Source organism: Phoca vitulina, unplaced genomic scaffold, assembly GCF_004348235.1.
Source record: "Phoca vitulina isolate PV1807 unplaced genomic scaffold, GSC_HSeal_1.0 scaffold6, whole genome shotgun sequence".
Taxonomy (NCBI): Eukaryota; Metazoa; Chordata; class Mammalia; order Carnivora; family Phocidae; genus Phoca; species Phoca vitulina.
The window spans coordinates 35,263,270-35,287,906 of record NW_022589709.1 but is presented as its reverse complement, the minus strand read 5'-3'; the positions used below and the strand labels follow the sequence as shown (position 1 = coordinate 35,287,906).

The following is a 24,637-nucleotide window of genomic DNA, read 5'->3' as shown; positions in this document are numbered from 1 at the left end:
ATTTATTTCACTTAGCATAATACACTCTAGCTGCATCCACATCATTGCAAATGGCAAGATTTCATTCTTTTTTATGGCTGAGTAATATTTCATTGAATGAATATATATATATATATATACATTCATGTGATATATATATATATATATATATATATATATATATATATATATACACATCTTCTTTATCCATTCATCAGTTTCATCAGTTGATGGACATTTGGGCTCTTTCCATAGTTGCCTATTGTGGACATTGCTGCTATAATTCAAATCTGTATTTTTGTATCCTTTGGATAATGCCTACTAGTGCAATTGCTGGGTCATTGGGTAGGTAGTTCTATTTTTAACTTTCTGAGGAACCTCCATACTGTTCTCCAGAGTGGCTGCACCAGTTTGCATCCCACCAACAGTGCAAGAGGGTTCCCCTTACCTCTGCATCCTTGCCAACACCTGTTGTTTATGTTGTTAATGTTAGCCATTCTGACAAGGGTGAGGTGGTATCTCATTGAGGTTTGGATTTGTATTTCCCTGATGATGAGTGATGCTGAGCATCTTCTCATGTGTCTGTTAGCCATCTGATGTCTTCTTTGGAAAAATGTCTATTCATGTCTTCTGCCCATTTCTTAACTGGATTATTTGGTTTTGAGGGAATTGAGTTTGACAAGCTCTTTATAGATTTTGGATATTAAGCCTTTATCCAATATGTCATTTACAAATATCTTCCTCCATTCCATAGGCTGCCTTGTAGTTTTGTTGATTGTTTTCTTCACTGTGCATAAGTTTTTTATCTTGATGAAGTCCCAATAGTTCATTTTTGCCTTTGTTTCCCTTGCTTCTGGCAACATGTCTAGTAAGAAGTTGCTACAGCCGAGGTCAAAGAGGATTCTGCCTATTTTCTCCTTGAGGATTTTGATGGATTCCTGTCTCACATTTAGGTCTTTCATCCTATTTTTTCTAACTAAACAAATATATCCTGGAGATCAGCCATATTAGTACATGGAGAGCTTCATCATTCTTTTTTATAACTGAATACTCTTCCTGTCTGTATAATAGCTCATTTAACCAATCTCTCACAGATGGACATTCGGGCTATTTTTAATATTTCTCTCTTTCAAATCAATGCTGCAATGTATAACCTTGCACTTATGTCTTTGTGTGTGTGTGTGTGTAGATATGTTTGTAGGTTCAACACCCAGAAGTGTGATTGTTGGGTCAAAGTACATGGTTGTTATTTTGAAAGATCTTGCTCTCTGTGGGGCTTTGACCATATTGCACAGCCACCAACAATATGTAAAATGTCCTATGTCCCCATCGCCTCACCAATGGTGTTGACTTTTGAATTTTACCATTCTTATAGGAAAAAGATAGCTATAGTCTCTATGTTTCGCTTAGTCTCTCTTATTGTGAATGAGGTTCATATCTTCAAGAGCTATTTGTATTTCTTTTTCAGTGAGCTATCCGTTCATCTCTTTTATCCATTTCCCTATTGGTCTGTTTTCCTTTTTCTTCTCAATTTCTAGGAGCTCTTTATATGTTAGAGAGATGAGCCCTTCTCTATGATATGATCTGCAAATACATTTTCCCAGGTTGTCATCTTTTGACTCTTGGCATGCTTATGTGCTCTATTTGTAGCTAAATTTATCAGTTTTTTCTTTTGTGGCTTCTTTTAAGTCACACTTAGAAAGAAATTCCCCATACAAAGGCCTGAATTATTCATATTTTCTTCTAGCACTTTCATGGCTTTATTATTTATATTTAAATTCTTGATCCATTTGGAGTTTTTCTTAATAAGGTGTTTTAATTATTATTTTAATCAGTGAGGCCTTATAGTACTTTAATATTTTTAAATTTATTTCTTCATTTTAGAGAGAGAAGGGGAGAGAGAGTGTGTGTGTGAGTGGGGGGGAAGGGCAGAGGGAGACAATCTGGAGCAGTCTTCCCGCTGAGCACAGAGTCCAATGCAGGGCTCAGTCTCACGACCCATCTGATCATGACCTGAACAGAAACCAAGAGTCGGACACTTACCCAACAGAGCCACCCAGGTGCCCCAGTACTTTTAATACCTGGTACAGCAAGTCCCTTTCATTGCTTTCTTTTCTCCCTTTTCCTGGTGATAATTGTTTATTTTTGCATATGATTTTAAAATCAATCTGTATAGTCCCAGCAAATAAATCAACAAACTCAATTTTAATTTTTATTGAAATCATGTTAAATGTATAAATTAAGTTTAGAATTGACAGAGTAGGGGCGCCTGGGTGGCTCAGTCTGTTAAACGTCTGCCTTAGACTCAGGTCAGGATCCATTGAGCCCTGCCGCTCCCCCTGCTTGTGCTCTCTCTCTCTCTCTCTCTCTCAAATAAATACATAAAATCTTTAGAATTGACAGAGTGCTAATGCTGAGTGTTTTATCCAAGAACATAGCGTGCTTCCTATTTGTGCAGGTTTGCTTTTATATCATTCAGGAGTGGTTTCAAATTTTCCTCATGTATGCATCATCTTCAGTGTATTTTGGGATTTTGTTATCTTTTTTCTTTTTAGTTTATTGTAATGAAGTTTCATTATATCTTCTGACTAGTTGTTAGTTGTATATAATGAAGGCTATATTAATTTTATATTCTACTAATTTAGCGAATTCTTCTCTTGATTATAGAAATTTTTCAGTTTTTTGCCGTTGTTGTTTTCCAGGCACACAATCATATGATTTTTCAATAATAAGTTTACTCATCTTTTCCCATTTTCACACACATAATTTCTCTCTGTGTTCTAGTTGTTTTAATAACTCCAGTATGATATTAAATAGTAGCACGGGGTTAGTAGTCATCCTGCTCTTGTTTCTGATGTTAACAGAAATGCCCCCAGTGTTTTCCGCATGGTGAGAGAAGTTTCCTTAGTAAACATGTTTGGTGCACAACTATTCCTATTTTACTGAGTTTTTGTTTTTAATTAAGAATGATTATTAATTTGGCAAATGCCTTTTCAGCATTTGTGGAGATAATCATGTGAGTTTTCTCTTAAACTATACTAGCATAATTATTTGTATTAACATATTTCTTATTAAACAATTCTTGTTTTAAAAAATAAATTGCACTTGATTATGATTTTTTTTAAGTTGTGATGCTGGATACTGTTTGCTGATATTTTATTTGAGAAGTTTTCATCAATGTTTATAAACAAGACTAGTCTTTTTGTGCAAACTTTTTCAGATTTTAGAATCGATGTTTTGCTCACTTCATACAAATAATTTGGAAGTTTCCCTTCTTTTTCTATGCTCTGAAATAGTTTAAAGGCATTGCAATGACCTATTCTTTAAAGATTTGGTAGTTTTGCCTCTGAAGCCATATGGGCCTACTCATTTAGTGGGAAGGAAAGACCTTTGATATCTTTGCTCAGTTTCTTCTGTGGAAATTGGTCTGTTTATTTTTTTTTTTTTTTAAAGATTTTTATTTATTTATTTGAGAGAGAGAGAGCATGAGGGGGGAGGGTCAGAGGGAGAAGCAGACTTCCCGCCGAGCAGGGAGCCTGATGTGGGACTCGATCCCGGGACTCCAGGATCATGACCTGAGCTGAAGGCAGTCGCTTAACCAACTGAGCCACCCAGGCGCCCGAAATTGGTCTGTTTAAAGGCTCCATCTCTTCAAGGGTCTTGGAAAAAAGTACATTTTTCATCCAGATTTTGAAATTAATTTCCATAAAATTATGCAAAATACTTCTAGGATTGTTTTAATTCTTTCTGCTTTTATATTTTTCCCCTTGCCATTTTATTTGTGCTTTTTTTCCCTTTGATTAGTTAGTTGTGTCTTAACGATACTGATTTCTCTCCAATGAGCCAGTCTTTTTATGTATTTTTAAGTTCTGCTTCTATTTTGTTTTCCATGTATTCTCAGCAATTTAAGCTTTTGACTTTCTCTTTTTCCTTTTCCTATGATTTGTTTTGCTGATCATTTTCTAACTTTTTGAATGACATATATTTGTAGTCTTTCTTTGTTTTACTGATATAAGCACTTTGACTCTGAATTTTCCCTGAGCTTTCGTCTACTTCCCTGTATTCCCTAGGGTTGATACTGTGTTCTCATTATTGTTTCCTAGATATTCTGCAATTGTATATTGCATTCTTCCTTTGACTGAACAGCTTAAGAGGGGTTGTTGTTTTCCCTGAGTTAAGGATTATTTGTTATCCTGGTATTCATTTTTAGTTTTATCTCATAATTGAAATTTTTATTGTATATACTAGTTTCAGTTTTTGGAATACCTTGAGGGCTTTATTTGGTGGCTGGATAGTAAAATTTTGTACAAGTAAAATTTTGAACATTTGTATATGTTCTAAAAAGAATATATTCTGTATTTTGGGGGCAAAAATTCAGTCAATATCTAAAAAATTGCTCAGATCAACAAACTCAAACCTATTGATTAGGGCTTTTGTATCCGTACTTATTTTTTTGGTCTATTCTTCTGTCTTGGTTTGAGAGAGGTAAATTAAAATCTATAATTATTTGGCTTCCACTTCATCTATAATCTCAGCTTTGTGAATATTTTCACTACGTTAATTGGATCATACTTATAACTACTCTATCTTTTCTTCCTAATTTTAGTGTCTATGGGTTTTCTTTATGTTTAGACTGAGAAAAACTTTGTCTCTTACCTTTTCAAAAAAACAACTCTTGGATTTACATATCAATCCTATAATTTTTTCTTGCTTATTAATTTTTAATATTTGTGTATTAGTTTTCTATTGTCATAACAAATTACCACACACTTAGTGGTTTATAGCAACATAAATATATTATCTCATAGTTTTGCAGGTCAAGGCTAGAGCAGATCCCCTACTTAAGGTCTCACAAGACAGAAATCACGATATTAGTAGGGCTGTGTTCTTTTGAGGCGGCTCTGGGAATTAGTCCTCTTCCAGACTCATTTAAACTTTTGGCCAAATTCAGTTTCTTGTAATTATGTGACTGAGGTTCTTGCTGGCTGTCAGTTCGAGACTGACGTTCTCCCAACTGCCAACCTTCTTTCTCATGTTTTCCATGTGGCCTTTCTCTAGAACAGGCTAAGTTCATGCCATGCTTCAAATCTCTCTGACTCTAGCTGGAGAAATTTCTCTGCTTTTAGAGGCTCATGTGATTGAATTGGGCCCAACTGGATAAAACAGGATAATCTCCCTATTTCAAGGTCTGTAACCCTAATTATAGCTGCAAATCCTTTAGGCCATCTAACATATCATATTCACAAGTTCCAGGGATTAGGCTATGGACATATTAAAGGAGCCATTCCACCTACCACAATTTGTCAGTTTCTTCATTCTGCTTCCCCTTGGTCAGGTTTGTTATTCTTTTTAACCTTGTGAAATGAATGGTTCATTTATATAGCTTTATTCTGTTTTATATAATTATGGAAACATTTAATGCCACAAATTTACCTCTGATCATAGATGTGGCTGTGTCCTGTTGATATATAATGTTATTATCCTTTCCTAAGTAAATTGTAATTGCAGAGTTGAGTTATTCTTTGACACTAGAGTTAGTCCTTTGAGAAACAAATTCCATAAAGGAATTGATATGCAAGAGATTAACTGGGGTGGGGGGTGCCTGGGTGGCTCTTGGTTTCCGCTCAGGTCATGATCTCATGGGTCATGGGATAGAGCCCCATAGTGGGCTCTGCACTCAGTGGGGAGCCTGCTTGAAGATTCTCTGTTTCTGCCCCCCCCTACAACTCGCGTGCACGCTCTCTCTCAAGTAAATAAATAAATCTTAAAAAAAAAAAAAAAAAAGAAGAGATTAATTGAGACGGAAAAAATCTGAAGGAAAATGAGGAGGTTCCTAGAAAAGATGGAGAGAGCTATCAGATTACAAAATAGGTCTGACTCCTGTGAAAGACAGAAAAGGAAGGCCCGAGACAGCCATTCTAACAGTTTGATCCAGTTCTTGGAACCAAAGTCACTCATCAAAGGAAAACTATTAAGACACTGGCTGGGAGCAGCCAATGGGAAGCATGGTATCCACACATGGTTATGCATTTTACACAGCAGTCAGGGCCCTTGGCCAGTTATGTTCCTCTGAGTAGGAGATCTGAGAGACACATTTCCATGTAAAACACTGGAATTAAACAACAGAATTAAAAGAGGTCATTTTACTCAAATGGTTAGGTTTTTCTTTCTTTATAGTTTTTGTATTAATTTCTAGTTTTCGTGCAGTGTAAAGTCATGATCTGTGTTTTTCCTGCTTTGTGGAATAGATTTTTTTGGTTTTTGGGGGGGGGGGCAGGGGCAGAGGGAGAAAGAGAGCCCTCGGGGCTTGATCTCATGACCCTGAGATCATGACCTGAGCTGAAATCAAGAGTCGGAAGCTTAACCCACTGAGCCACCCAGGCACCCGTACTTTGAGGTCTTTATAGTCACATGTCTGCTTAGTTGTTGCAAATGCTCACTGGGCACTGAGAAAGAATGAGTGCTTCTTGCTGTTCGCAAGTTAGATTGTTTGGTATACAAATCTACTAAGTAAACTATATTTTTCATGTCTCCCCATATTTTTATTTATATTTCACTTATTTGACTTCTATTGGTCAAAGAGAAGTCATTTAAAATCATTAATACATCATCTCAGTTTATCTTTGTAATTCTACAGCTGTTACTTTTTAGTTCAATATATAATGTAAATAAAGGTTTAAAACTCTTTTCGCTGGGGATTCTAGTCTTCATCTGTAAAAATAACCACCTCTGTCCCATTTAACATATTTTGCCTCGAATAACATTTTGTCTAACAATATTGTTCTGCCAACTTTCTTTTCCTTTGCTTTTGCCAGGGATATTTGCCTATTATTTTATGGTTAACAATTCTGCCTTGAAGTATAGCTCCTCTACATAGCTGGTTTTAAGCGTATCTCCTATAAATAGCCATTCATGAGCTACTGGATGCCCACCCAACATTTATCTATTCAAACCCTTCTGTTATTCATCTCTTTGGGAACTTAGATTTTGTTAACTGCCCACTCTCCTCCATGTGACTGTCGGTCTCAGGAGTTGAATTCTGTTTGGCCAAAGCCCATTGTATAGTTTAATTCCCCTGGACAGTGATTATTAGTGTAGTCATGACTATGTGCTGCAATTCTGTTCTATTTTCCAATCCAGTCCTTTTACCTGAAGGAACTTCCTCACTGTTTCTGGCTATGTGGAAGGCACTCTTATCCTAACTTCCAGAAATGGAACTTGTTTTCTCCTATCTTTATATGCCCTAAAGTCATTTCACTTGGAATTCACTTGTGCTCAAGTCGGACTCCTCCCTGGAAATTCCTGAAGCCTAATTTTAGGCCACTCATGCATTTTCCTCAGAGTCTAATTAATTGTGCATTTAAACGTTTATTCAATAAGTATTTGGTGAGTATTTACCATTGGCCACCTAATGTGCACTAAGGCTATAATGGTGATAGAGGATATCTAGTGACTTTCATTTTAATTGGGGAAAAAGTAAAGAAATAATTAAAATTAACAAATTGGTAAACTAATATCAATTCTATGTTTTTGTTATATCATTAGGTAGCCTATTATCAAAAGGAATATTATAGCTAGCAGAATGGAACACTTGCCTATAAATCTTTCCCTGAAGATTTTTCTGTAACTATTGAATCATTCCTTTAGAAAAAATCATTTTCAAATGCAAATATGCTTTAGGCTCAAGTCTGTTTCTTGGCTCGTTTAGGAATAAAGTATAATTACTGTAAGTGCTAGTGATTTTGTTCACACACACACAAAAGCTCCCTTTTGTACTTTCATTAGGTAATGCAGCTCTTAGGAAAGATTGAGGCTTCCAGTTCTGAGCAAACCTCAAATTTAAAGATGGTCCAGGGAGATTATCGCCATGAAATAAACCTTTTGGAGTTCAAGTAAGTGAATGGAAGATTTTTTAATTCTGTTAAGTACATTTGAAAAGGTTTTGCCTAATGAAAGTATTGGCATTACATGAAAACCCATCCCAGGAATTTGAAACTGGCCAAGACGTAAAGCAACAAACCGATGGAGAGAATACTCTACACTGAAGCAATGCATACAATATTCATAATAAAGGAAATGAAATATGAGGGGAGGTGGGTGGGGGGGATGGGTGAAACAGGTGATGGGGATCAAGGGGGGCACTGGGTGAGCACCAGGTGTTGTATGGAAGAGTGGATTCACTGTGTCGTACACCTGAAACTAATATTACACTGTATGTTAACTAACTGGAATTTAAATAAAAAGTTAACAAAAGGAAATATGAATATTAATTTTGTCATTCTCTTTGCATATTGCAACTGAACTGATGTATATAGCCTGACCTTTTCTACAGAGTAATTTTAACTTATCATCAATTATATATTAAAATGCTTCAATGTAATGCACTTCCCTGAATATACATCGATTCCACAAGACCATCCAATAATTTTTAAAATAACTTTGATTTACAAGCTTTGCTTTTCAAATTTCTTCTAAGATTCTCTACTTGCTCCTTTACAGTCTCCCTTTTTAAAGACTGGCCTCTGTCCCATCTTCACTGAGTTTCCCCCTATGCAATAGAGAAGAGTAAAGGAGACAACACTCCACAAACATTCCAATTACTGGCCTCCTTATTCCCAAATCCTCCTTTCTTAAGTGACCACCATTTCCTGGAGTCCTGGTGCAGGCAGAGGAAAATTCTAGTCACTTGGACGATACCACCTTACTGCCCCTTTTCACCTTGTTCTTTTTCCTCTCTATTCCACATCACCTGGGTTTAACGACTTGGTCAAATCCAGTAAGCTGAATATAATCTTCTTGCTCCCTTTACCCCATCTTTACAGTACACTTCATTAAATCTAAGTGTCACTGATTATAAGACATACCATTATCATGATTTTTTTTACCTCTAAAACATGATGCTAACAATTAAACCATAGCATACCATCATTTTCAAGACACCTCTCGATTTCAGAGATGTTTAATTGGGAAATAGGTGTGACATCGAAATTGATGAAAAACTGTAGTCACCCCTCAAAGAAGTAAATGTCTTGAGTAAAGAGAAAATACCCACTCTAAAAAAGCATGTCTAGGTGCTTAAATTCCAGCACACTGAAGATGCTCAGTAAATATCTGTGTGGTGCTTGATCTAATCCCTTTAGCTTAGAATTAAATAAAATTAAATAAAGTGTCCAAAGGAGAAGGAGAAAAGTAAACTGTTTCTAGAAGTACACTGTAAGAACTGATTTTACTTGGAGAGAAAGGGGATTTATAATCTGGAATGGAATACTGGCTTAAAGGAATGAAGTGTATTACCAAACAGCAAATCAAGAAAAAGGAAAGGTTTGAGAACTAGGGTTAACTGCCTTATTGATGGTGTGGCGTGCTTTTTCCATCTTCAGTCCTGTAAAAAAATTGGCTTATAGATAAGTCATCTAAATAGTTAAAAATGAATCTGGACACTTTTGTAATAATATAAACTTGAATCTTTTTCTCACTTGAAATAAAAAAGTCTTAAAATTTCATTAGTATTACAGTAGGTAATGCTGAATTTATAAACCAAAAATTTCCACAGGCAAATACCTATAAGCTCTAATAATTCATTGAAATACACAATTGACTTTTTTATTTAAATCTTCTTCAACATTTTTTTTTAAATTAAAAAGTAACAAAATAAAACAAAGATGGAAAAAAAGGTCTTCATCTCAGCTTCCTAATACAACCAATGCTAACACCAAGGATGTGTCCTGCCTTACTTTCCTCCCTGTTAATATAAATATCTAACAGAAAAAGGATGTTTATATATATTATATATATCACATATGTATAGAGCATGGCTTTTAAAAATACATCCTATTCACATTACTCAATAATTTGCTTTTTTACAGTACATCTTAGTTATCTCTCTAGATCAGTGAATATTATTCTAACATTTTTAATAGTTGCATAATATTTAAACTTACAGATATGCTATAATTAATTCAACCATTTATCATATTGATGAATAGATTCTTCCAGTTTCCAGCTACCACAAACAAACCAAAAAAATATTGCGTGTATATATCCTTAAATACTCTTAAATGTAGATGTTTTTATTTCTACAGGCAAGATTCTTAGGTCAAAGAGTTTATTAATTTTTATAAATTTTTTTTTTAATGTAGCAATTCACACTTCCACCAGCAATATGAGGAGACCTTTCTGTACATTCTTACCAATACTTGATTTTTTTTTAATATTTGCCAATTAAAGGATGAAGATTGCATCTCTTATTTTCATTTGCATTCCCTTCATCATTTGAATTTCCTTTTCTGTGAATTGCCCATTCTTATCATTTGAGGGATTCCTTCAAGTTAGGGATATTAACCCTTTGACTGAGATATGTATTGCAAATATATTTTCCTCAAAGAGAAAGTAAGTGGGTAAGGCTTTCTTTTTTTTCTTTTCCATTCAGAGCATATCTCAAATTAAAATGAATGAGGTAGAGTATTTGTTTTTTTTTTTTATTTTTTAAGAAACAACTGTCTCTGAATAAAGGGATTAAAAGCATTTTAAGGACAATCAAATGTATGTTTAATTGAACAATTTTACCATTTAGAAACTTTAACAATTTTCAAGTTTAATGGTCAATTAAACATATATCTTATATAGATAACATAAAAGCCCCAATGCTGTTTATGGTTTTTTAGTGATTTCCTGGGCCTCTGGCACTGATCACTAGAAATGACAAAGGAGACACGCTGGCTCTTTCATCTGAACCCCCGCATCGAGCTTTCTTTTTCTAGAAGGGTCTTAGATGTTCAGCTAAGTCAGGTCCTAAGTCAACAACTTAGTGCTTATAGAGTGAGAGGCTTAATCATCATAAAATACAGCTATCTTTTTTTTTTTTTTAATTTTTTTTATTGTTATGTTAATCCCCATACATTACATCATTAGTTTTGGATATAGTGTTCCATGATTCATTGTTTGTGCATAACACCCAGTGCTCCATGCAGAACGTGCCCTCCTCAATACCCATCACCAGGCTAACCCATCCTCCCAACCCCCTCCCCTCTAGAACCCTCAGTTTGTTTTTCAAAATACAGCTATCTTTTAGTAAGGGTTTGGCAGGAGAAGTACCAACCATTCACTCCCTAGATAGTTCTTGCTGCTGACAATGTTTAATTGACAGTGATTTGTAAGAAAAGAAAAATGATTCGATCAACGGAGCAAATGCATAGACTCAAATCTCCCCACACAGCTTTGAAAATGCTACCACAGTATTAAATTACAAACTATTCAAGTCAAGGATATGTCTCATCCACCTCTGTATTCTCAGCACACAGCACATTCAGACACAAATAGAAGCCAATGAATGAATGAATGAGTGAATATTTGAGAACCAATAATATGTAAGTTGTGTTTTGGAATATTCAAAGACAAAATCACAGCCACATATAGTTGGGGGGAAAATCCATAAATAAGTTAAAAGCTAAACACAGGTAAAGTAAAAGTTAAGACAATGTTAAAAGAGAGATATCAGTAGGAGGAAATAATAAATATACTAATTGTTATTTATCAATATCTACCAATCACAAAGTGACCAAGATATTCAGGTGCATCCAGCTCTTATCCCCATTTTGGTGATGGGGAAACACAATCATGGAAATTAAATAATTTGCCCAAAGTCACATACTTAGAAAGTGTCTGACTCCAAATCTCAGGTTGTTTTACCCATCTATGACACATCTATCTCACAATTCCAACCATTAGTAAACTAACTGTGCTACAGAAATTTAGGGAATGGAAAGATCACATCTGCTTGAAACTATGAAGTTATGAGGCTATGAAGGTATTGGGATTTAAGCTCAAGTACAATATGGAATGATAAAAGTTTTCCTATCAGCATGGAGCTGGAGTTGCTCTTTATTAGTGTCACTAATTAGAAATCACAGGACCTAAAGAAGAAATTAGTTTAAGGATATAGGTACAAATTTAGTAGGAAATAATGTTTCTTGGAATTAATTTCTTTCTTCTAAACATGAAACTTAAAATCTTAGATTCAATCTCCAAAGACTGACTTTGTTAAAGCCACTATCTGAATTCTTGAGAGCCTGTTAATGGTTAAGAGTGTCCAAGAATTTAAACTTTTCATGTCTTCCAGAAAAGTTCACTTATTGAATGCAAGACAGTGAGTTTGAGACATAAGTGAACCAGTTAAAAAATAAATAAAAGGCCCAGAATGGGGCTGTGTCCTCATTCTATGTCTACCATAACCACAGTGATCACTAGGATGACAGCTGCAAGCCCCACAGTCTCCTTCACCATTTATATTCACCACAGCTATCTGCTAGGTCTATAGATCCCCGCTAAATTTTATTTTACCCTTTTGTAACTTTCTCCCTTATTATTGCCCTTGGTATGTATATTAACTTGATTCCACCAATATAAAACTTTTATAAAAACTGTATCTCATATTATCCTAGTAAGGTCTCTGGCCATAATTTAAAAGTCTGACTTTTGTGTTTTTTGAAAAAGGAAAAAAAAAAAGAAAAAGCTCTCTATCCATCCATTCATCTACCTACTTCCCTCCCTTCTTACCTATCTTCCTATCTATATCTACCTACATCTGATAGAAATACTACCATAACTATTGGGATAGAGGATCTGGGAACTGAAATGTGAATGTCATCCAAGATAAATTCATCCTGTTGAGATTTTAACTGTAAATTCTGTAATTCAGAGAAATGTAATTCTTTCATGGAAAATCATGTCCATTATATTAGGGGAAAGTCTAAGGAAAGAAAGAGATTTATGCAAACCTTTATTATAGCTTATCCTTTCTATCTTTTAAGAAGAATGCTTTTTAAAAAATGCTTTCATATTTTCATAAACTACCCAGAGTCTGACTTTTGATGGTTACCAGGAAAGTATGTCTCCAACTGCAGGCAAAACCTTGGAGTAAAATGATCATAAGTAGTAAGTCATTCTTTATGACTTTAATTTCAGAATTCTAATTACTGATATGTGCTTCTAAAGATATTACTTGGACACATTTAACAGTTCCCTGGTGTTCAGAGGGATGTTAATACTGTATCAGTAATGAGAGTAAATGCTCTCATTTATATACACAGTAAAGGTGAACAGTGAAGGCTGGATTCCCAACTGCAAAGCTACCTCTTGATTATCTGGGGATTTACTGTCTCTCCTAACCATCACTATTAACTAGTATTTCCACCAGAGATAGGAAAGGGAACATGAAAACTGAAGATCAGATCTCTAAATATCTCGGCAAGTATATGATTTGTTATTTGTGAACAGCCTTAATAAAAGGTACTGAATGAGAAAGAATGAATCATTTATCCATTTATTCACCTATTCATTGAGCACTTCCTATATTCCAGCCATTGTTCACCACCATGAACAAAGAAAAATGCTTTCGTGGAGCTTACGTTCTAGTGAAGCAGACAACATATCACATGGCGATAAGCATTTTGGAGAAAAATAAAGGAATAGGGAGAGTCTGACGGGGAAAATGAAACCTTTTGTTGTTTTAAGTGTGGTTTAAAAAAAGTCCTTTGTTAAGGTGGTAAGTGGTACTTGAATAGAAATCTGAATGAAATGAGGGCAGGAGCCATTGTGTGTTCTAAGGAGGAGTGTTCCAGACATAGGAAACAGTTGGCTGAAACGAGGTTGTCCATGTATCAGCTGGGAACATATTTGTCTGAGACCCTTCCGCTGTTAGCCAGTAGCTTAGGTGTTTGGAAACCGTGATGGGATTAAGAACACGAAGAGTGGCCAAAGGTATCTTCTTCATTGTTGAAGTCCTCACCCGAATCAAGGTATGCATTCTATGTGAAAAATCTCTCTCTCCGATCAAAAAATGTGATAATTCACGGAGATGAAGATTCCCATTCCTTGATTTCATCATCTAAGTGCTGGTTTCTCAACGTGGGCACATTGGCATTTTGGCTGGATAATTCTTTACTATGAGGCTGTCCTGTGCACTGTAGGATGTTTAGCAGTATTTCTGGCCTCTACCCACTACATGTCAGTAGCATCTCCAAGTTGTGACAACCAAAAAGGTCTCTGTACATTGTTAGATGCCCACTGGTCTAAATAAAAATGAAAATGGCCTCTTATAACCAGTCTTTTCCAAATATTAGCTCGAACACTTTTTCGGGGAAGCTAAAGAAGCATACACATGCAATATATGTCCAGCATGTCTTAAGCAGTGTCCAGTGATATCACAAACTCAATTATCTGCATATAATTTGTCCTGAAAACATTACAGCAATGATTATTTCAAGCCACCCACTCGTAAGGTAGTCTGAATATTTTCAAAAGCAAACAACATGCATTGCGCCTGCCTATCTAATACACTGCCTATTCTAAAAGGCAATTTGAAATCGACATCTTACTACAAGCAAATCGCATGCAGAAAACATACAGAGACCCCTCGCCAGCCCCCACCCTCATCCCACCCCTTCTCAGACCCGGAGTTCTCAGTCATGCCAGCTGTGGATTCTCCTTTCTACTCACACCCTCAGCCACTCGACAGTGACTTTTCAAATTGATGATATATGATTCCAATCCTTTACTCTCTGTAATAACACCCACTTCCATTTTTAAAAACCCTTCATTCCGTTATTTAATATTCCTATGGTGCATCATTTTGCTGTCAGCAGTCGCTTCCAGCACCTTAGCCTATTACAACTGATTTCGCTCAGTACCTCTTCAAGCCCTCCCTGCACCCCACCCCTCCAAGAATCCACAGAGACCCACAGGAAGCGACGGAGCCTTTATTGAAGTTTCACCTGAGACAGAAAAGACAACCGAGGATGGTCTCCCATGGACACTCTGCTTTCCCAAAGTCCTCTCGGGCTCTCTTCCAGCTCCCTTCCCCACTCCCTCTCTGTGACTTTTCTCTGGCCCAGATCCTCCCCCAGCCGGGAAGTGACCCATGTAGAACAGGGATTCCCCAAACTACCACCCTTAGCCAAACCTCCCCACTACTAAGAATGACTTGCACACTTCCTACTAATTTTAACAAAAATATATATTTTATGACATGTGATTATATGCTATTTAAATTTCAGCATAAAGTTTAGATTAGACCACAACCATGTTCTTTATTTGCTTATAAATCAGCCATGCTTATTTGTATCCTATGTGGTTGCTTTCCCACTGCAATGGCAGCACTGAGTCGTTCTAGAACAGAGAGGTTGCCACGGAGACCATATGGCCCACAATGCCTTAAATATTTACTACCTGACCCTTTATAGAAACAGTTTGCTGACCCCTACCACAGAGGGAGAGCCCCATCCCAAGTGACTTAGCGCAGTGTTCCTTCCACATACACAATGCACCCTAGGCCCTAAGAGGAAATCTGCATGGAGGACGCCTGTGTTTCTGTGTGTCTATGTGTCTGTCACTGTGTATATGTGTATTTTAAGGTATAAGGAGGGGTGTTGTCAGCAGCTGGGTTGAATGCAAGCTGAGGGCAGGGACCCAGAATGTGCCCCCTTACCCCCCACCTCCCACATCAAACCATAAGTACTTGCTAGATATCTTGAGCCTTATCATCTGAAAAAAAAAACTGCAGCGCTTCTCAGTATTAAATTCTGGTTTTGTGTTTAAATTTACCTATTAAAGTAGAAACATTTTCCCCCCTCAGATTTAATTCACTTTCAAATAATCTATATGAGGAAGTTGAGAACCATCAAAAATGGACAGAAAGCCGATTCATCACCTATGAAAAAGACCACCTTGGCCATATAAATCAATGTCTGAAGCTCCTACAGGAGAAACTGGTAAGGAGTTCTGTTATTCATGAAGTAAACGGCTGCATGGTCATTGTCCGGATATTAGCAGTGAGTCAAGGTTTTGAAAGTTTCATTGTGACATTCACAGTCACATTCACTTACCTTTCCTGCACCCAGGTAGGAATCGAGGGGCCTGCCTCTTGGTCCTGTGTGCTACTCTCCAACTCCATGATCCCGTACCTCTGAGTGTGCTCTACCTATGACAGAATAACCTAAAGAGAGGTGTTGGTTTTTTTAAAAAAATACGGATTCCTGGTCCCAACCCAGAGCGGCATCAGACCCCCTGAGTCCTCCTCTGGGGATCCGTGCTTCCAGGCAAGCTCCCTGGGTGATGCTTGGACACAATAAAGCTGAAAAGCTTCTGCCATAGACAAGTCGGTTTACCTCTCAGAAGATCCATTAGTAGACCAAAGGTTTTCAAAACTCCTTTTCCAGATCCAAACTTGTAGAGAACCCCCAGCTTTGAGGCAAGACTACCAGGATGGAGGGGAAATCTGTTCATGGCAAGTTCCCTTCCACTCCAGGCAGCTCAGCCAGCCAGCTGCTAGCCCCCACAGGACAGCAGCACAGGGCCATCTGTGTCACCGGGGACTGCCAGCCTTGCTGATGATTCAAATAAGATGTTTCTGGAACTTCAGTAGAGGGGCTTTAGGCAGCTGACAGAGACGGGAATCCAAGAGATGGAGATAACCATGACAGCTTTATCACTGATAAGGCTATTGAAGTCTGTGTGGTCTGATGTGCAGCCAAGAGGGCCTGCTAGTTCTCCTGGAGTTAGACTCATCCACCAGTTCTAGGCAGCACTAGGTGACCACAGGGTCACCTGCAGGCAGAAGCTTCCCACCACAAGTAAGAGAGAGGCTGGAGTCCACCTCCCTCAGGCAGGCAGGGCCAAAGACAGGAGAACCGAAGGGCTAAATCAGTCTCCCCCAACTCCTGCTTGCAAATTCCCTGTGGGGGGCGAGAAGGAGCAGAGCAGCTAATGAACATTGGGCTGCCCATGAGTCCCCACCTCACTGCAATTAGAATCACTTGGAGAGTTTTTAAATTAGATAAATTCCTGAGCTCCACTGTGGACCAATTAAATCAGAGTTTCAGGGGGTGGTGTGATGGTCCAGGTGATAGGAATAAACAACAGGGGTCAAGAATCACTATTCTAGCTGAACTCCGTCCATATGGAGATAGGAAGCTTGAGGGAATATGGACACCTAACAGGAGCGTGTCCAAGGACGCTAGGTCAAGCAGTTTCTAAAATGCCTTCCTTGGCCACACCTCTTTAAACATTAGACTATAATTCCAAATCCTTAGGGCATTTCAGCAAGACCACAGCCCTTTCTTTTCTTTCTCCCATCACATGCAGAATTCTAGAAACTACAAACAAAGCCAAACAAAGGGATGAACTCACACTTGTGAACACAGTTTTAGATACAAAGGAACTTGGTGAGATTTTTCATGTTTAACATGGAAAAGTGAACTTGCTAAAAACATTCTCTAAGCTAACTCTCTAATACAAATCCATGTAAGTTTTCTTTTCTGCAGTTTTATCACATGATATCTTTTATAGGAAAAGTCTGAAAATAAAATGGAAGAAAAATTACTGAAGCTTTCAAGCAAATTAGAGAATCTCATTAACACAGAGAAACAGGAAGCAGAACTAAGCAAAGTAAAGCATATAGAAAATAAACTGTCCAAAAAGATGAACCAACTGGAAAAGCACATCTGGGGTGAATTAGAGAAAATGCAGAGTGAATATCAATCAGGTGAGCAGACACCTTTGATTAAGAACACTAGCCCTTGCTTATCCAATCCCTCAGTGTTGTCTACTTTGAGCTCATGGCCATGGATCAATCTTGTCATTATCGATATCCTTCTGTATTTAATCTGACTTTTCTAAATATCCCATAGAATGTCACTATACTATTGGAAGGTTACAAGGTAAACAAGTTCTCTTCCTTCATTCGGACTTGGCAGTGTCACAAGCTTGCCAAGGCTCTGAGTTGTTGTTTTTATTTTTTGTTTTGTTTTTTGTTTTTTTTACTAAGATCATAGAATCATAGAATTGTTAGACTTGCAAAGTCTTTGAGATCAAGACCTTACTTGTGGTAGATCATGAAATTAGGACCTGAAATCAAATGTCCCTCATTGAATTGCAGGTAATGAACCTGGACAGATGTCAGACTGGAGACCTGACCTTTAGAAGTGACAAAGAGAGATGAATTAACAGAGTCCAGTATAATGACTGCTTTTCTTCTTAAGGAAGCTAATGGCAGCAGTGTCAAGCTGAGCTAACATCAAAGAGGATTAATTTGAAAGGCTCATCTAATTTGTCAAAGGGAAGGACATGGGATAGGTGCTGTGGAGCAACCATCTGCCTTGACTCACAATCCTGACGGAATTACCAGGAACCAGAGGTTCCTTTATTAAAGAAAGATCCGTCTCATTTTCTGTCTTCTAGTTATCAAAAAATTCATGCAAATTCTCCCAAATTTTGGTCCTGTACAGAGATACCTTGAAGGTGTCTCGGGAAGATATTAAGGTCTCATTCTGCCAGATGGTCCTAGCATATAAGTAAAATTTGCTGCCTGGAAATCTGACCCACACCGCCCTTACCCCCCTCCCCCCATCTCCCACTGCCAAATCAATATAATGAATTATCTGGCCAGGAATCATATCTCAAACTTAAGTGACCCTTCTTTTAGGGCCCTATTTTCTACCTTAGCACCAGAGGTTTAATTATATTAATTCCATTAGTATATCCCCAGGATGAGCTAAAGAGGAATTTGCAATCTCTGTTTCTTCATTTAACTAACCTGGAGTTCTAGCAAAGGGGAATTCCAAATTAATGGTGTGCTCCTTTACGCCTTTAACAAAAGTATGTTGAGAAATGACTATGTGAAAGGCCCAATAAATAAGAAATGGGCTGTACCCTAAGAAGCTTGAGGCCTGGGAGGTCTGGGAGGTCTGGGAGGTCTGGTAGGTAGCTTGAGTCATGATTGAGACTAGATTTGCATAAGAGAGAGACAAAACAGGGGAACAGCTGGTGGCCACTCCTTAGGTCCCTCAACAGGTTACTTTCTGAGAAGTTTTAAAATCTTACCTGTGTTATCTTTAATTTGGTAACAAGAATGAAAAAAAAAAGATCAAAATTTCTTATCAAAATGACACAGAGAGAAGAAAATATTTTAAGTTACTTTCTTGAAATATAGAACTATTTTGTTATGCAATATATTTGGGCAAGGAGGAGAGGAACTGAATTAAATTTTCACAATGAAGCCAGACACAAGCTGAAACACTACTGATAATGCATCTTCATGACATATAAGAAATGGATTATTGTACATTTTTAGACTGGTCTTAATGGAATTTAATATGCTTTTAATTAAATGACCAATTATGGCAGAACTGCTGATTAGCAACTTTTGTTTTTTAAAAAAAGTTCCAATGCATTAAGTGTACCTATTCTCTTATCCTCTTCCAGGATTTAAATCAATTCACGACTCTCTCAGCTCCCTCCAACAAATACAGAAAACAAAGATGGATTTAGAGAAATATAAAGTACAGAAAGACCTAAAGAAATTACAGCGTAAGATAGTGGAACTCCAGGAGGTATAAAACGTTTCAGTCATCTTTTTCACCAGCCAATACAGTGGTTTGTTGGTAAGAGTTGGAAAGAAGTTAATATCTCTGGGGTGTTTACTGCTTCTTATATCTCTGCATTTCTTACCACCTTTTTAAGGAGATGAATGTACCAGAAAATCCAATAAAGCAAAGAAATTTATGATGTCTTCATTAATTTATTATTGAAAAAGTTAAGGAATTTTTTAGAGACATGACTTTTTGTATTTTTATTTGCCTACAAATAAAGAGCCGTCTACAAAATGTCCATCAATGAGTGAAGGGGCCTGGTGTAAACATAAAAGAAGGGCAGGAACTGCGGCAAACTGAAGACCACTTACCCTGTCTATAAAAAGACTAGCCAGCCTGCAGTTCTAGTTCATTATCAATATGTATGTAATCCATTAGTGCCCAAATTTTATTTTTCAAGAGAAACTAGAAATCAGGTTTTATATGAGACCATTTATAAGCATTAGCAACTAGTTCAAAATATTTACTCTATCTGTAGGGCAGATACAACTAGCAGGCTGCCAACCTGCAACTTCTGATCCAGAGATTTTTATCTTCTAACAATCCCAGTATTTATAGCAAGTCTAACCCATGCATATAAAATTACTGATTCATTGTACTCAGTATGTATCAGAGCTATGAGCAAGTCAGAGCCAACCATGCCAAATAAGAGAATACACCAGTTTCTATGAAAAACATCCAACATAATTCGATCTAGGGGCCAAATTCAAATTAGTTTTCTATAAAATTAAAATATTTCTAACTTTTCTAGATATAAATGTTAGGTGTAGAGCCTGGTATTGGGTAGTAAAGTCATTAAAAATAAAAATAAGCTATTCATGTCATACACTATCTGCTAGAACAAAGACTAATTTCTTTTTTTTTTTTTTAAGATTTTATTTATTTATTTGACAGAGAGAGAGATAGCGAGAGCAGGAACACAAACGGGGGCAGTGGGAGAGGGAGAAGCAGGCTTCCCGCGGAGTAGGGAGCCCGATGTGGGGCTCGATCCCAGGACCCTGGGATCATGACCTGAGCTGAAGGCAGATGCTTAACGACTGAGCCACCCAGGCACCCCAAAGACTAATTTCTAATCACAGAGCTTTTGGTAACCTGGCAAGAGGACCGTTGTTTCAGACTTAGTCTCTTCCCTTGGTTTAGGAAGAAGTGACAACTTCTCCCCTAAGAAAGTACAAACTTACCTTCCAAATAAATTTTTGACCATTGTCCACCTAATTTTTTAGTTATATGAAACCTCTCCATTTCTTTTTATTAATTTACATACAGCATCTTTGACTATATTGTAAAGGACATTTTTAAAGATTTTATTCATTTATTTGAGAGAGAGAGAGTGAGAGAGAGAGCACGAGAGGGGGGAGGCTCAGAGGGAGAAGCAGACTCCCTGCTGAGCAGGGAGCCTGATGCGGGACTTCAGGATCATGACCTGAGCTGAAGGCAGTCACTTAACTGACTGAGCCACCCAGGCGCCTGCAAAGGATTTTCATAGCAGAATTTAAGAGTTTAAAATGCAATAGCATATATTCTTTGCAATCAAGTGTCACGCTAAGACAAAAGGCTAATATCTCAAGTAATCCTAAACTCTTATAAGTGGATAAGAAAATAATAATAATGAACAGGCAAGTCATGGAAGAATACAATAAGAAATGAAGATATGAAAAGACATTCAACCTATTAAATACAAATTAAAGGAACCCTTAGGTACTATTTGCAGATCACCAAAAATTAAAGTACTCGACGAGGCTGTTGAGAAATGTGCATTCCTATATTACTGGTGAGCCTATAAATTGGTACAACGAGTAAGAGAGCAATTTGGAAACATCTATTAATATTTTAAAATGTATTTATTCTTTGACCCTGGAATTTTACTATTCGAAATTTATATTACAAAAAAATTCAAAATTTATATTACACAGAATAAAGAACCTTTCAAAATGTGCAAAGATAAATGACCAAGGATACTCATTACAGCACCATTTGTTATAGTATAAATAAAACAAAAAGCCTGAAAATAACCTAAATATTAGGAAGTGACTAAATTAATGAGATCACCAGATAAAAATGCTCTCCAACCCTTAACACAAAAAGATATCCAAGATACACTGATAGGTGAAAAAAGCAAGTTGCAAGGCAACATGAATATGATCCCAATCATGTCAAAAAATATTTTGAAATATGTTAAACAGAATATGTATACCGTATAGTATGCAAAAAAGTAGGAATTTACAACAAATGTTAGCAGTGACTGGATTATGAAGAAATTTGTTTTCTACATAAGAATATGTTTTTAGATTATAATATTTTTGTTTCCAGTAAAAATGTATTTTAAAAAATCACCACCACAGCAAATATACTACTAGGCTGAAGCAGTAACTCTTTGTAATGAATCAAGTAAGTGGTTATAGGAAGGGTTAAATTAGAAATTCATACAGACCAAGAGCCACGTCATCTCATTCATACCCATTTTTTACTCTACAGTTCTTCTTTCCTTATAAGTAAAAATGCTCTAAATTGTAGTTCAAATAATAGTGTAGGATCAAGCCAAAGGCTTTGCAGAATGGATCTCTCTCATTGGTGGTGACAGGGTAGTACCATGTAGAAGTGAATGTAATACCGGAGGGTAGGAGGGGAATCAAAGGGTCTTCTGTCAGTGTTCTTGCTTGGAATCCCAAGTTGGGGTGTTCACAGATTTGCTTAGGCTCTAGATGACCTGAGAGCTATGCCTAGAGAGAAGGTGGATCGAGGTTTTGTAGGGCCTAAAGCTTATACAATTTTGATTTATTGTTAATGTTCTGTCCTGATGAATTGGCGCCAAAGTCTGTAGGAACATTCCTGAAAGCCACGGCTACTTCAGGACAGCCGCAACCTTCTCCATCCAGAAGTGATCATGAACAACATAAACATATCCCTCTAACCCAAATATATCCCCAAGTCAACTTCTCTTTTGCTGGATCCAAAGATGGCCATAGCCACTCCAGGGGTACCTGACATCAACAGAAAGGGGAGTGGAGATAACGATCTTAATCAATGGTCTTATTGTCGTTAAAACGCCTTACTTCTGCAAATTTTCCATCAACCTTGTAAACACGTGGCTAGGGCTCAGTAAGTGAGGGGTCCTGGAGCTTGAGAGCTGTCATTTCGCCACAAATTCACCTCTGCTCTGGGCCTCCCTCCCTTTGTATATATTTTGCCATGGATCCAAAAAGATGACAAGGACAATCCCCCTAGAGAAGCTCAATATGCGTGGCACTTTATTCTATATCAAACATCAACACCTAATCCCTTGGGAAATGTCAGACTTGTCTCCCACAAATACAGGAGGATGTTTGAACACCACAGAATCTGCAATGCAGATCCACCCCGTGGACTTGAGGCATATGTTAGATCATTTCTGAGAGTTCTCAGTTTAGGCACCAACACCATCTGAACAGGTTTGAATAGTCCAAGGGTCCTCTGCCTCCCAGTGTTTTCTGCCATTTCCTTCCTCTTGTCAAAACCTGCATTGACGGGTAAAAATCATATGAAATTATTTACACTAAGGACTAAATGGTAACGTTCAAAGGATTTTGCTTCCTCACTGAAGATGAAGGACAAATTCCTCACCTTATGCTACAAGGGTAAGCACTTTCTCAGCCCCATCGTGGGGTGGATATGATCACCACCGGACAGGAGAGCAATAAGGCCCAAGGTCAAAGAAAAAGCATCCCCAAAGTTGCCTGGACATTAGCAGCTTTCCCTTCTTCTACAGACACAAGTGTCTGCTTACTTCTATTGGTATCACCCATGATAGCAGCAAGTAGTACCCAAAAACACCAGGGGGAAATTTGATCTCTAATACATACGTACACATACACAAACTTCTGTGAGATATTACTTTTTACATCTTTGCAGCCTCCATTCATTCAGGTGCTAGGCATTGGGAATACCATATTGAGCAAACTAAATATGGACCCTGCTCTTAGGGAACTTATAGTCTAGTGGAAAAGTCCAATAATTAAACTTTCAAACACATGGGCAAGTAAAGAGTGTGATGGAGCACCTGAGAGAGGCATTTAGGAAAACATGGGAAATAAAGCAAAGGGGTCTTCCAGAAGAAGGGATATCTAAATTGAGACCTCTACAGTATAAGCAGACATTAGCCAAGGGAAAGGGCCATGGTTGGTAGAGGCCAGAGCTCAGGGAGATAGAGCAGCATGGGCAAAGGCCCAGAGGCCAAGAGAATGGAACACATGCCAGGAACTGCAAGGTATGGTCACAACCTAAAGGGTATGCCATAGGAGATGGGAGAGAAGGTTTGAGGAGGTAAATAATGAAAAGAAGGCTGGAGAGATTAGGGAGAGCAGGTTGTCTGATCACAAAGGGCTTTATAACTCTTGTTGAGGAACTTGGGCTTTATCTTCAAGACCCAGAGTAGCTTTGAAGGATTTTAAATAGGGGAGTGACATTATCAGATTTACATTTTAGAGAGATCCCTCTGGCTGTAGTGTGGAGAACAGATTACAGACACAGTGTGGGAAGCATATTTGGATGGGAAAAGAGGGAGATGATGGAGAAGAGTGTAGATAATGAGCTCAGTTTTAAACTAATTGATTTTGAAGTATCAATGGGATGTCCAAGGGGAGGTATCCAGCAGTGATTGCGAAATATGACCTGGAGCATGAGAGAGATCTAAACTGAAGATCTAGCATGGAAATAGGACTTGGACTTATGGATGAAGAAGGAAGAGACCACCTGGGGTTGGGAGGGGTGGGAGTGAAGGACATGAAGACTACTGCGAGAAACAGAGACAATGGAAAATCCCTGAGGACATAGAACACTGAGGGGACAGGCAAAGGAGGAACCTAGAAGTTTCTAGGTGACTATCTGAGGACAGTGACAGCGAAGTAGGAGAGGAAGTATCATCTTTTGAGGATTTCAGTCTTCCCTGTGAGTTCCTGCTAGCAGATGGTACCAAGTTGGAGTTCTTCCAGTAATGCTTTCAGACCCAGCATTAAATCCCCACCTATTGAAGAGGACCCTGTCCAAAAGTGGGTACATTACACAATTCAGTAGGAGAACAGTTGTAAATGCTTTCCCCTTCCAGCCATTAAAAAAAAAAAAAAAAAAAATGTGTTGCATCTTCTCAGATGCAGAAAGGGTGCTGAGCTCTCCCAGGGAGAGGCAGAATTGTTGTCAGGAAAAATATTAGACTGTTTTGGCCCCTGCCCAGTTTGGCATTTCCCTCTCCAGATTAAGGT

At 37.6% G+C, this 24,637-nt stretch overlaps 1 protein-coding gene across 1 annotated transcript in view; it reads left to right on the top strand.

Moving 5' to 3' along the window:
- Positions 1-19,390, top strand: part of FAM81B (family with sequence similarity 81 member B) — a 55,521-nt gene extending 36,131 nt beyond the window's left edge. The window contains exons 9-12 of the mRNA XM_032403549.1: positions 7,765-7,871; positions 15,611-15,746; positions 17,323-17,518; positions 19,237-19,390. Coding sequence (XP_032259440.1) covers positions 7,765-7,871; positions 15,611-15,746; positions 17,323-17,518; positions 19,237-19,370 — 573 coding nt within the window. The 3' untranslated portion in view covers positions 19,371-19,390. The remainder of the gene's footprint in view (positions 1-7,764; positions 7,872-15,610; positions 15,747-17,322; positions 17,519-19,236) is intronic.
- The last annotated feature ends 5,247 nt before the right edge of the window (positions 19,391-24,637 follow it).